The sequence below is a fragment of the Cottoperca gobio genome, chromosome 12, assembly GCF_900634415.1.
Source record: "Cottoperca gobio chromosome 12, fCotGob3.1, whole genome shotgun sequence".
NCBI lineage: Eukaryota > Metazoa > Chordata > Actinopteri > Perciformes > Bovichtidae > Cottoperca > Cottoperca gobio.
In genome coordinates, this window is record NC_041366.1 from 17,408,336 (window position 1) to 17,420,467 (window position 12,132).

The window sequence follows — 12,132 nt, forward strand, 5'->3', positions numbered from 1 at the left end:
GAGGGAATCTTTACATAGCCTATTTATTTATTCTTTATATTGCTGATTGTTTATTTTTCGTTTCCCTCTTTCAGCTGTTTTGACCTTCCTATTTCCTTGCTTTCTGCTTCATCCTGACCTGTAGGAAGTGGCTGGCCTGCTGCAAGTCAGATCTACTTTAAACTATGAAGACTTACAACCTTCTTTGACCTCGCTAGCCTGATTTAGGAGCAAGTTTTAGTGAATTTATGATTATTGACTTTTGAATAAAGAGTCTTGTTGTCCTGCCTCTTTGCCTAGTGTTGTTGTATTTTGTGTCTTTGCGTGTCCAAATTGTATAATACTGTCTTTAATAAAATGTAAAATAAATACATTTTCTGAAATGGGCTATTCTGCATAAAGAGTACTTCATGCAGAGGTTAAGTATATTTTATTGCTAATACTTTTGTACTTTTACATAAGATTTTGAATACAGGACTTTTGTTTGTAACAGAGTATAGTTTAGATACACTGTGGTATTGCTACGTAAGTAAAATATGAGTATTTCTTCCACCACTGGGTATTAGTACTTTTATGTATTTACACTACTTGTACAGTATATATATTTTTCCATCATGGCACTTAATGTTTGTTATTGTACTATATGTTTGTATGGTTTTACCTTGTCTTATATCTTTGTATCTCAGTTCTTTTGTTTTACACTGGGACCAAAGAAACACAATGTACTGTACTGCACTGTATAGATGGATGACAATAAAGTCTCCCTTTTCTGTCTTATGTCTTTTAGTTAAGTAAAAGATCTGAGTACTTCCTTCACGTTTCAAACCAAACTACTAGTAGTTGTTTTAGTTGGATGAGAGAATACCAGCAGCCTCTTTGTTGTCCTCTACACACAGCAGGGAGACAGATCTGTCTTCGTAGTGCAGCTGCAGCCAGCCCCCCTCTCTCTGCTCTATCAGTCCGCGCATGCGCAGTAGCTCATCTGTGCGCTCTACTGTTTGCATTGTGTCTGAACTGCCGGCGAGCTTTAAAAATATTATACCCACCGCGGCAATGTCGGGCAGGTCGGTCCGAGCTGAGACCCGGAGCAGGGCGAAAGATGACATCAAGAGGGTTATGGCCGCTATTGAGAAAGTACGAAAATGGTAAGAGTGAGAGGGAAAAAAGCGGGCTTCGTTATCTAACACGAGAAAAGGCTTCGGCTTGTTGGGGGAGGAGAGGGAAGGAGACGGAGTGAGGGATGAAATTGAAAAGAAAAAGGATGATTTCTTGAACAGGGATTCACGGCAGATGTACTTGCAGCTCAGGTGCACCGGGGCGCACTAGTGCGATGCACCGGCTCAGCCCGTCGTCTTGGCTGCTTTGTGTCAGACATTACAAACATGTAGCCGTTTTTTTTCCGTTAACGGCAAAGGGTTGAACCCAGAAGCCATTTCGATGCAGTCACATGAAGCCATTGCTGCCCGCTGTTTTGAGCTTGACGCTCAGGCGGCGGGTTTATTTAGGAAAACCTCCATTAACTGTTGACTTGGACACAATTTGACGACGGCGCTCGTGAGTCGGAGGAGTTTAGTCCGTCTGGAGTTTTAAATTAAGCGCTTTGAGTCGCCCTTTAGGTCTGGTAGAGAAGAAGGCACGGTGGGGGTTGGGAGAGGGAAGTAGCATGGCTGAACACGTAGTGCCTCAGTCTTGACGTTTAACACAAAACACAATTTTAAACACATTTAACGGTCCAAATATTCACATTTTCACATAGAGAATGTATTGTATTTGTTTGTTTTAGGTGTGTAACCCCGCCCGGTGGCAGCATTTTATATATTTATTTCATTTAATCAAGTTTTAATCAAACGTCCCCAGGTCAAAGTCAGTAAAAGTTGGTGGTTTGAAAATAACATTAATTTTACGTTTGACTTTTTTCTTCTTCAAATTAAACAAAAACTGAATTTTAAGATTGGAATTAAGAGTACTTTTACTTTGATACATAAAGTACTTTTAGCTATACTTTTCAATGCAGGACTTAAAATTAGGTACATTAATTTACTAACTAAAAATTATTACTAGAAATTCACCTTTTTAAGCAGAAAGTCCAAAAAGTCACAGTTTTTGACTTGATGAAACAAAGTAAGACATTTTAATATGCAATAAGGAATTTTCTTTCTGTTTTCTGACATTTTACAGACCAAATGATAATTTTATAAATCAAGAAAATAATCCACAAATTAATAAATAATGAAAATATGTGGTCCTAATCAGAAATATGATCTTATATCATAAATCTAACACTTTAACAGTATCCTATCGTCAATTCTAGTGCACCTTTTGTCTCTATCAGAATTTGCAAGCTTAAATAATTAGTCAAGTTGATCAGAAAATTAAATCTTAACTAATTTATTGTTTAAGTAATTGTTTATGCTTTAAAAAAAAACATAAATCCTCTGGTTCCAGCTTCTCCAATGTGAATATTTGCTGGGGTTTTTTGTCTTCTATGGATTTTAGACCGTCTATATGACATGTCACATTAAAAGAAGAAAGCTATTTTCTAACATGTTATAGACTAATTGATTTATGATATATTGATATATGATTTTCTCAATTTCTAGTTTTAGAAAATGTCAAAACTTTCCTAAAGCCCAAGGTGATGTATTTAAAAGTATTGTAACTGCTGTAGTGTAATTGTATTCAGAGACATAATGAGTCTTTGGGATTCAGAAGTGATTTTAGAGTCTTTATTATTAACATAATATGTCTCCTGCTCTGGAAATCACAATATTTTATTAAATGTATTTAGCAAAAATGCCAAACACTCACCAACTCCTCTAAAATATGAGTTTAATATCTTCGGGTTTTGGTCGGACAAAACAAGTAATTTAACGATTGGCTCTAGGAAATTGAGATGGCCATCTTTAACTATTGTCTGACATTTAGTATACTAAATGGTTAATTGACAAACCGCAACTTTTTTTTGTATTTATACAGTATAATTTATAAAATTACTATATTTCTTTGTGACAGCTGAGTTGGGTTCAGTTTTTTATTTACTTTATGTCACAGTGTTTTAATTGTATTTTTTTTCTCCTACACAGGGAGAAGAAATGGGTGACTGTCGGAGACACGTCTCTTCGCATCTACAAGTGGGTGCCAGTGACAGAGCCCAAATCAGATGATGTGAGTTCAGCCTCCTTAACAAACATTATTGTCATTAACACTATATAACCTTGTATAAAGGTGTTTTGTATGAAACGCTAAAGACAAAAGAAAAACTCATTTAGTTTCCAGGGCAAAACATCTTTATTTTCCCGCGACACTTTCTAAGCTCCACCATTTTTGTTTTGTCGGTTCTCACGTCACAGTGTTACATGTTAATCGCTTTTGTTTGAATGCTATACTTTTTCTCTCATTGTAGAAGAACAAAAATAAGAAGAAGGGTAAAGATGAGAAATACGGCTCTGAGTTGACGACTCCAGAAAACAGCTCCTCTCCTGGGATGATGGACATGCACGGTACGTACTGAAAGCCTTAAAGGACACGGCTGGTGTTTGTTTTTCTTATCGTCAATGAAAAGACCAAAACCAAAAATGTCTCTCAACTTCAAAGCCCATTGGTTATATCAGCCCATATCAGCGGGGGAAACAAGTTTTAAATTATAGATTAAATATCAAATACACAACTATAAAAACTGTCTTAAGGTCAATATTTAACAATCTGATAAAAACAACTAAAGTGACTATCTCTTCGTCTTTTCTAGATGACAATAGCAACCAGAGCTCCATCGCCGACTCATCCCCGGTGAAACAGGAAAACAGTTGTAGCACCAGCCCCACCCCGGAGCCCACCGCCACGTCTCACCGCGAGAGCAGCGAGGCCAAGACTGACCAGAGCCCGGACAGCAAGAGGGGTCAGACACTCACACAGTCGCATATCTAACATTAGCAAAGATTTCCTTTTTCATCGTTCTATCGAACTCCTCTAGCAGGTGTTAGTGTGGCAGTACGGCGGATCTGATGAATGATGAGCCACTTCCTGTTTTTGTTTTTCTGCTCTAATCATCACACTGACAGAAATCTAAATGACTAATTCTTAGTTAAATGCAAACTTATTCATGTGATGGCAACCTAACCTGAGTAACAATCTTACTAGCACGACATTTCTGTTACACTCATAAAGCGACAGAAGTCTGAACCAGATGCCGTCAGACTAACGTAAAGGAAAGACGATAAACTGAGAGAGAGTACGTCTCAATGATCTCTTACCCTCCTGTTCTGATTTTGACATGTTTTAAATCCTCAGGTAAGACCCCCACTTCATCAGAGACCTCAGAGAGAGCACAAAGTGCCAAGAGAGACAGTCTGTCCTCGGGGGAGAAGGAGTCTTCAGACAGCAAAGCCACTCAGGTACGAACACGTCTTCAAACTACACACACACACACACAAAAAGAAAATTGCTGGGATTTCTATTAAACTCCTATTAATATCTCTTTCTGTGTTTGATTCCTAAAGATTATTTCTGATGTTTTTTCTCATTTATTCTTTCTTGTAGGACCTAGATGAGGAGACCCCGCCCAGCAAGAAGAACAAAGTGGAGTCCTCGTCTCAGGACTTTGAGGAGAGTTAAATGTTCAGAGCTGAGTCATTCCTCTCCTTCAATCTCCTCCCCCCCTCCCTCTCTCCCTCTGCACCTCCCTCTCTCCCTCTGCACCTCCCTCCATTAACTCTAGATAATTTAGGGCTAATGGACGCACCGGCTCTTCCTCTCACTCCCCTTCTCAATACCAAAGGGAGAATAGACATCTCTCTTCCCCCCCTTCTCCTCCAATTTGCCACCTTTGACCTAACACTCCTCTGCCACAGAGGGAGAATGGATATTACCTCTATTCGCTGGTCCCCCTCCGTGCTTCCTTCCAGTTCTCCACCCTTTTTCACTAATGCCAAGAGAAGCTCTGAACCCGGGCTGCAATCCCCCTCTGTGACCAGGGGACGGCGCCGTCAGCCGAGCCCAGCCACCGTCAGGCCAGACGACAAACACTGACCTGCATCTGTGACCTAAAAAGAGTCAACACTGAGGATCTGAGATTAGGACGAGGTTGATCCCGGGCGCTGCTCTGAAACCGTTTTTAACACGTTTTACTGCTAATGGTTTAGATCGGGATAGAGGCTAACCTGGTCTCAGATCCGCGGCTGCGGTGGGAACCTCCACCCTAAGACCACGTCACTTCAATCCTCCCGATTCGCCTCCTGTTAGACTAATGTTCTATATTTGTTTAGGAAACGTTTAGGGTTTTTTTCTCAGGAGGGTCAATGCACTGTTATGGTATGTCACAATCGATCACAGATAGATTTTCTGCTGTAGTGGAAGTCTTTTTTCTCTATCCATGAAAAGTTCTCCATTCACATGTTTTTAAAAAAAAAAGTGAGTTAGTTTGTGGTTCGTAGACGATGGTACTGGTCGAGATGAACTCTTGGATAAGTAGTGAAGACAGGCATAGGTAGCGTAGATCATGAAGGTGTGCCTTGAGTTGCTATGATTTTTAAATGCACGTTTTAGGTCAAGCAGGTTTTGAATCACAATTTTGGTGCCATGTTTATTTTTTTTTTACCTTTTCATAATCATCACACATTAGTATTATCCAATATTTATCATCAACTGCAAGACTTTGTTTTTATTTAAAGGAATAGTTCATTTTGGGCACTTTGTTTTTACCGAGAGTTAATGAGAGGATACCAGGCTGTTAGCTTAGCTTAGCATAAAGACTGGAAACAAAGGGAAACAGCTAGCCTGGCTCTGTCCAAAGGAACTACCAATGAAAGGCTACTAAGTGTTTTTAGACTTCTGTTTTTATACAGATTAAACAAATGAGACATAATGTTTTAATAAGTGAGCTTTAGAGTTGCTGGAATTAGCTCCCTAATAAACACGTTGTATATTTGTTTTGTTGAATTTGTATAAAAAAAAAGTCTAAAAATGACAAATTGTGGTTTTACATGCCGGATTATTTTTTGGCCGGTAGCGGTAACTGCCTGGAGGAAAATCTTGCAATTTGTACTGATTAAACAAACAAGATATAACGTGTTAATTGGTGAACTTTAGAGGTGCAAGTAAACAGATTATTTTTCAATCTTCCAACTAAATCAGGCTAGCTGTTTCCCCCTGTTTACAGTCTTTATGCTAAACTGAGATCTCCTGACAAGCTTCATATTTACCACACAGACATGAACGTTTTGTTTCCAAAATGTGGAACTATTCCTGTGGAACAGTTGGAGACTGGAATCTGGACACTACCCAGAATAATTGAAGTTTTTCTGGACATCTCAACATCTAGTAGTCGCCGGGCTGTGTCTCTCCTCTAAAGTAGAAACAGAGCAGTTTCTGGGACTGGTTTCCCGTCTGGTCCACCATCACGACTTCTCATCTCTGTGTATCACTACTTATCTCTGACAGAAGGGTCCGGTCTTTAAGCTCGAGCATTGGTTTATAATCCTCCTTCAAGGTGCTGTCTATCCGCTGAATCCATACACGCGTGGCATCAAGCTCTCGGTTTTTGTGCAGATTTGTGCAATTTACTTGAACTTTATATATTTTAGTGCGGATTCAGACCTGTGACCTCTAATGTACAACCTCACACATGTAAGATTTAGTTTCATTAATATTTACTTGTGAATATGGATTGAATCACTGCAAACCAATGACTTCATGACACAACAGGGGCTATAAGAAGTACTTTATGACGCAGAATTACTTGACCAGATTTCAGCAAATCAGCACTCACATGGATGGAGAGAAAAGAAAATTAAAATAATTGTCTCAGTTTAGAGGATGGATTAGCATATACCTCATTCCCAGTCCAGCAGCGCTGGAACTTAAAATGCTATTGTATTGACATTAACCATTATAAACAGCATTATGTACACTCAGTTTAAAACAAAACAAAAAAACAATCTCACGTATGTCGTAGCTTTCACCTGATTGAGCCGATTGCTTATAGTTTGCTCTTAACTGTGTGTTTTAAAAAAAGAAAAGAAAAAAAGAGCTGTGAGATATAAAATCTTGTATGTTGTTTTTTTTTCTTCTCGGGACCATTTTGTTTCACTTTAGATCTTGTACAGATTTATGGTTTGGTTTGACTTATTTATTCCATCAGTAGTGCTTGGTTTTTATCATGTCCAATGGTTTTGTTTTCTTAATAAAATTCACAAAAGTTGTTGGTGTTTATGTGCAGTGCTTGGTCTTCAGGATTAATAAGTACTTATTGTTTGGAGTCGTCGTTCTTCTACCAGGATTATGTCACTAAATCAGGATTCTTTTCAGGAAAACCAGGTTTAAATTATTCTGAACTAAATTACAGCGGGAACATATCCTTCCAGACAAACCGGTTAGTTTTCTGGCTCAGGTTTAACCATTGTTACCGTCCGTCAGACTGCCAACTGTCTTCTCTGTAGTTCAAGACAAACTCAACAATTTGCATAAGTCACATTTTTCCACACAGTAGACTTAAAATATTGTTTTAAGTCTACAGCATCTTCACAGTATTCCAGTCAACAGTATGTGCTTTTAAATACACTGCAATTAAAAGTCTTATATTAAATGTCACTTTAATCCAGCAAGCGGCAGACAGCAGCTCTGAAGGTATTTAAACGGTTTGTTCACTTGTAAAGATGCATCTTACACGTTCTGCACATTATTATCACATTCACATTACACTCGGGACCTGAACCCATAATGTTGGGATTATGTGGCCACAAAGTTTGTCTGTTTTCTTTGTTGTGAATGAATGTGGCCAGCGGTGTTGGTTTGTACAGGTAACCGCCTCCATCTGGTGGAAACACTATTTAATTGCCGATCTGCCACTCTTGTATTTTTATTAAAAGCATTTGGTTCCCAAAGCAGCACTCAAGAGGAACTCTAGAGAAACCGTGTTTCATTCTGACAGTTTGATTGTAACTGATCCGCAGGGATACGTCGCCACATTACAGACTTATTTAAACTTTCTTTATGAAACAGAATTTAGTTTAAAAAGTGGAGTTTAATGCTGTCTGAGAGGTTGTAGATCTGTCAGCTGCCAGGCAAAAACCATAGTTACTGCTCGCCAATGGTGGGACGTAACTAAGTACATTTACTCAAGTACTTAAATTAGATTTTACCTTCCATTTTCTGCTACTTTATACTTCTACTCCACTACATCTCAGAGGTAAATATTGTTTTTATTTCTAAATGCATTTGATAACTTCAGTTACTTTGCACATTCAGGTTAATAAGACAAAACTGCTGCTAGAGTGAAAAAACAACATGTACACATGTTTTTCTTAGTATTTCTATTTGACTGCTCAGGAGTATACAGTACATAGAAAACAGTGACATTTTACACCACGTCGACATCTGTAAAATAGTTTCAAAACCATTTCTAGATAGTGCCTGAAATAGTTACATATATAAAACATTACACTAATAATAATTAGACGCATCACTTATAAAGTACAGAATGTTTTAAAGTCTATACAAATGGGCTTTTTTTTTTTTCTCCTTAAACAACATCAGTCTTTATCAACAGCCAGAAAAATAAAATGTAGTACACATAAAAGCTATCTCTCGTCTCATGGCGCTGTGTACACATCTATCAGAAGGAAGCCTCTGATTAGTATTTACAAAGACTTCATGTTAATGGTTAGTCACATCATGTATTAAAATACACTGTTACACTGGAAGATTCAATATGATCCAAATATTGTGCTCTAGAACAAGATAAGTCAAATACATGTCGCTATACAGGAATTATTTGAAGGAATAGTTTGACATTTTGAGAAATGTGCTTTTTCACTGTCCGGTAGAGAGTTAGATGGGAGGATTGATATCTCTGTATATTAAAGGAGTAATCTACAAATGTATCATTGCTGTCTTATAACATTGCCAGACCCAGGATGGACAGTAAAAAAAGAAAAAGATAATAATCTATGAAGCAGAACCAGAGATATCATCTGTTTTAATCAACGTATTTCTGCGCCTACATTACCCACAATGCAACTAGACTGGAATCAGAGATTCAGGTGTGTTACGTTGCCAAATTCACACACAGATTCCTGTGAATGGTTGACCTAAGTTAACGTTGACTTATTTTGAATTACGACCGTAACTTAAATACTGTTATAAGACTTATTTAAAGCCAAACCAGGATCTTTTACTAAACCTAACCAAGTAGTTTTGTTTTGTTTTAATACGTTTCCCTTAGAAAGTAATTGAGAAAGCAGTTTAGTTGTATGGTAATGTCATTTTGTAGGAAACATACATACAGTAAAAGGCTAGAATAGCAGCGGTCATTTCCCCCGTTTACAGACTCTGTGCTAAGCTAAGCTAACCTGCCTTCACTTGCTTCATGTTTAGCGTACAGACGAGAAAGGGGCGTCGATCTTCTCATCTAACTCGCCAGAAAGTGAATAAGAGTATTTCTGAAAATGTCAAACTTTAGCGTCAAAGAGGGCAGTATGAAATCGGACAGCACACAGAATAATCTGTACTGACCTTTAAGATAAATTCACTTTTGTTTAGAATCATAAAGTTAAAGCGCGGTTTGTTTCTGCTGAATCTTTAAAGTGGACAGTGCAAAAATAACTAAGTTAGTAGAGGCTTCTACAGTTTCATCTGGTAAGTTTTCATCCTGTAACATGAGGCATATGCATTTCAAAAGCCCACCTGTACTACAGTAGTCCTAGTACAGACTATACACCTTCAATCAGTGCTAGCTTATGTCCCTGTAGGAATGTCACTGGTTAGCGAACGATCAGACAATAAATAACAAAATGCAACAACTACAACGAATCCTCTGTAACCTTCAGTGGTATTAATCGAGGATATTAACCTGCATGATGATCTATGGAAACGTGATTACACAAAAAACCATCTCATCACAAGGTCCATGTAGTTTCTGCTCTGGAGCTTTTGATGCAACACTGTCACGCACTTGTAGATGAACTTTAAATCTCAAATCTAACGGCAACATAGACGAGAAGTCCTTAAAGTGACACACCTGAAACTCCTGCTGATGAAGATATTAGGATTTTGACAAAAGCTCCAGAACCGCTAAATGGATTTTGTGGTGAGATCGTTTTGTTGAACACAAAGAAGTAAACTGACCTTTGAGTGTAAAAAGCTGGTGAGTGTCCCTTTAAGTCGACGTTTACATTATGGTTTTTTTGACTTCCTTTGCATCTCACGGTCTTCTACAGCAGACGGAGTAAACACAGTTAACTCTTTAAACTCCACTGAGGAGGACAGGGAGATGCAGTTGAAAGCTCTGGAATAAAGTCAATAACATTGGACGCTACAATTTCCAACGTCAACACTGAACTGAACACGTTACATTATTACAGTATTATTAGTTTTCCATAGATTCAAATTTAGGTTGATTATGACAGAGTAATAGGGCCATAAAAAAGTCGAACTACTAATACGTTAAATAAAGTTATTACGTTTAAGTATGTTCAAAAACCTTTTTTATTCGAGAATACAGTCAATATATTTCTGTGAATATTTCAAGAAAAGTCAGAATTTTGTAAATTAATTTGTAATATTTTGAGAATTATTTAAAAAAAAGAATGAAGTATTACTATTTAGAGACTAGAGTTGTAATATTACAAGAATAAAGATGTCACATTTCTTGAATAAAGTTGTAATATTGAGGGGAAAGTCATAATTTTTCAACAATAAAGGGTTAACGTTTCAGAATTAAGTCATAAAAGGTTGAAAATAAGTTATATTTAATAATAGAGAATACATTTAAAGTAGTTAAAGAATAACACCCTAATATTTAGAGAAAAATAAAAAGTTATAATAGGATTAAAAACGTAGTAAAAAAGCAACTGTACATAATATATAGGGTGTCAGGAAATTCTACAACATTTTAACATTAAGACTAAACCCTGAAATATTCTGGTGTGCATCAAACATTTGACTTTAATTTAAAAACACTTGAAAAATTACTAAATATTCTTTGTAAAATTCTACCTTGTTCTCAAAATATTATATCTTATTTCTTGACATCTTAGATTAGAATTTTTTTCCTGACCCTAATACTCCGTCGCAGGTTGATACGCATCGTAAAATATTACTAACAAAATGTGTAAAACGTTTGACATGGCAGTATCGCTCTCTGATTGGTTTGCAGTCGTACAGACTTGAGGAATGTCATACAGAAGACAGGAATGTCAGAGAGGAGCTTCATTTTCCCTTTTAGTTTGAACTGTGCTTAATTGAGTTGCATAATTTTCTGCTATGTGAAAAATAAAGCCCAAAAAAAACAACACTTATTCTTATTTTAGAAACAAACTTAAATGCAAAACAACACGATAAAAAGGTTGAGTGCAGAGGACGGATTCCTTTTTGTTATAAACATCAATATTGCACCAAAGCAGCATATTTGGACGAGCATTGTGCATTACAGTTTATCTTCAGAGAAAAGAGCTGCAGAGTAAAAGGACTTAGATCAGGACAGTGGCTACCAGAGATATGCATAAATACAGTATAAAAATACAATATGGGAAAAATCTGATGTGAATTAGTCGGGCGGGATTGTGGGAAATGTAGCGGGAGAGTAAAAGGTGAGTTGTGTTAAGAGAAGGAATTTAAATGCAGGTAAAAGATATTTTGGAGCTACTAGAAGGTCTGATCATCGTTGCAGGACTCCGTGGCGTGTCCGAAGGCCTCGCAGATGTCGCAGTAGGGCCTCTCGTTGGCCGGGTTGCCGTGATAGGTGGTGTGAGGTACAGCGTCGGGGCTCTGGGCCTGAGTGGGACAGTCCTCCGTGTCGTGGAGATCAAAGCAGTCGCAGATATCGCAGAATAGACGTGGAGTCGCCTTTTTTTCCTGCTTTGACACACCTTCGACAAACCTGTGGCAGAGAACAGAGTATTGTGTGTGAACCAAATGTAGATAAATCCGCCGCAGGAAAATAGTCCACAAGAAATGCACAATTTCTTCCTGTTTGTTTGATAAAAAACTACAGTGAACAGCTGTTTTAGCTGTTTTAAAAGATTAACATATTCATAATTTCCACACCTACACAGAACAGCCACTATATCTTTCCAGTTTGAAAATCAGAAGCCCAATGACAGATGACTTGTTCCCAAAACATCAAAACTATTCCTTTAAGCAAACTCACTTGTAAAGTAA

The 12,132-nt window shown here is 37.6% G+C and overlaps 2 protein-coding genes across 4 annotated transcripts in view; one reads left to right on the top strand and one right to left on the bottom strand.

Annotated features, from left to right (window-relative positions):
* Nucleotides 1-890: 890 nt before the first annotated feature.
* Nucleotides 891-7,174, top strand: bcl7a (BAF chromatin remodeling complex subunit BCL7A). The gene is made up of 6 exons (XM_029445356.1): nucleotides 891-1,124; nucleotides 3,063-3,144; nucleotides 3,383-3,479; nucleotides 3,725-3,874; nucleotides 4,267-4,370; nucleotides 4,516-7,174. The coding sequence occupies exons 1-6, from the start codon at nucleotides 946-948 to the stop codon at nucleotides 4,588-4,590; spliced, it is 687 nt and encodes a 228-aa protein (XP_029301216.1). The 5' UTR covers nucleotides 891-945; the 3' UTR covers nucleotides 4,591-7,174.
* A 1,176-nt stretch (nucleotides 7,175-8,350) lies between these two features.
* clip1b (CAP-GLY domain containing linker protein 1b) overlaps nucleotides 8,351-12,132 on the bottom strand; it is a 28,693-nt gene continuing 24,911 nt past the window's right edge. For all 3 annotated transcript variants that reach the window (XM_029444584.1, XM_029444582.1, XM_029444583.1), the window contains one exon: nucleotides 8,351-11,851. In XM_029444584.1, the coding sequence (XP_029300444.1) occupies nucleotides 11,617-11,851 (235 nt within the window). In that variant the 3' untranslated portion in view covers nucleotides 8,351-11,616. The remainder of the gene's footprint in view (nucleotides 11,852-12,132) is intronic.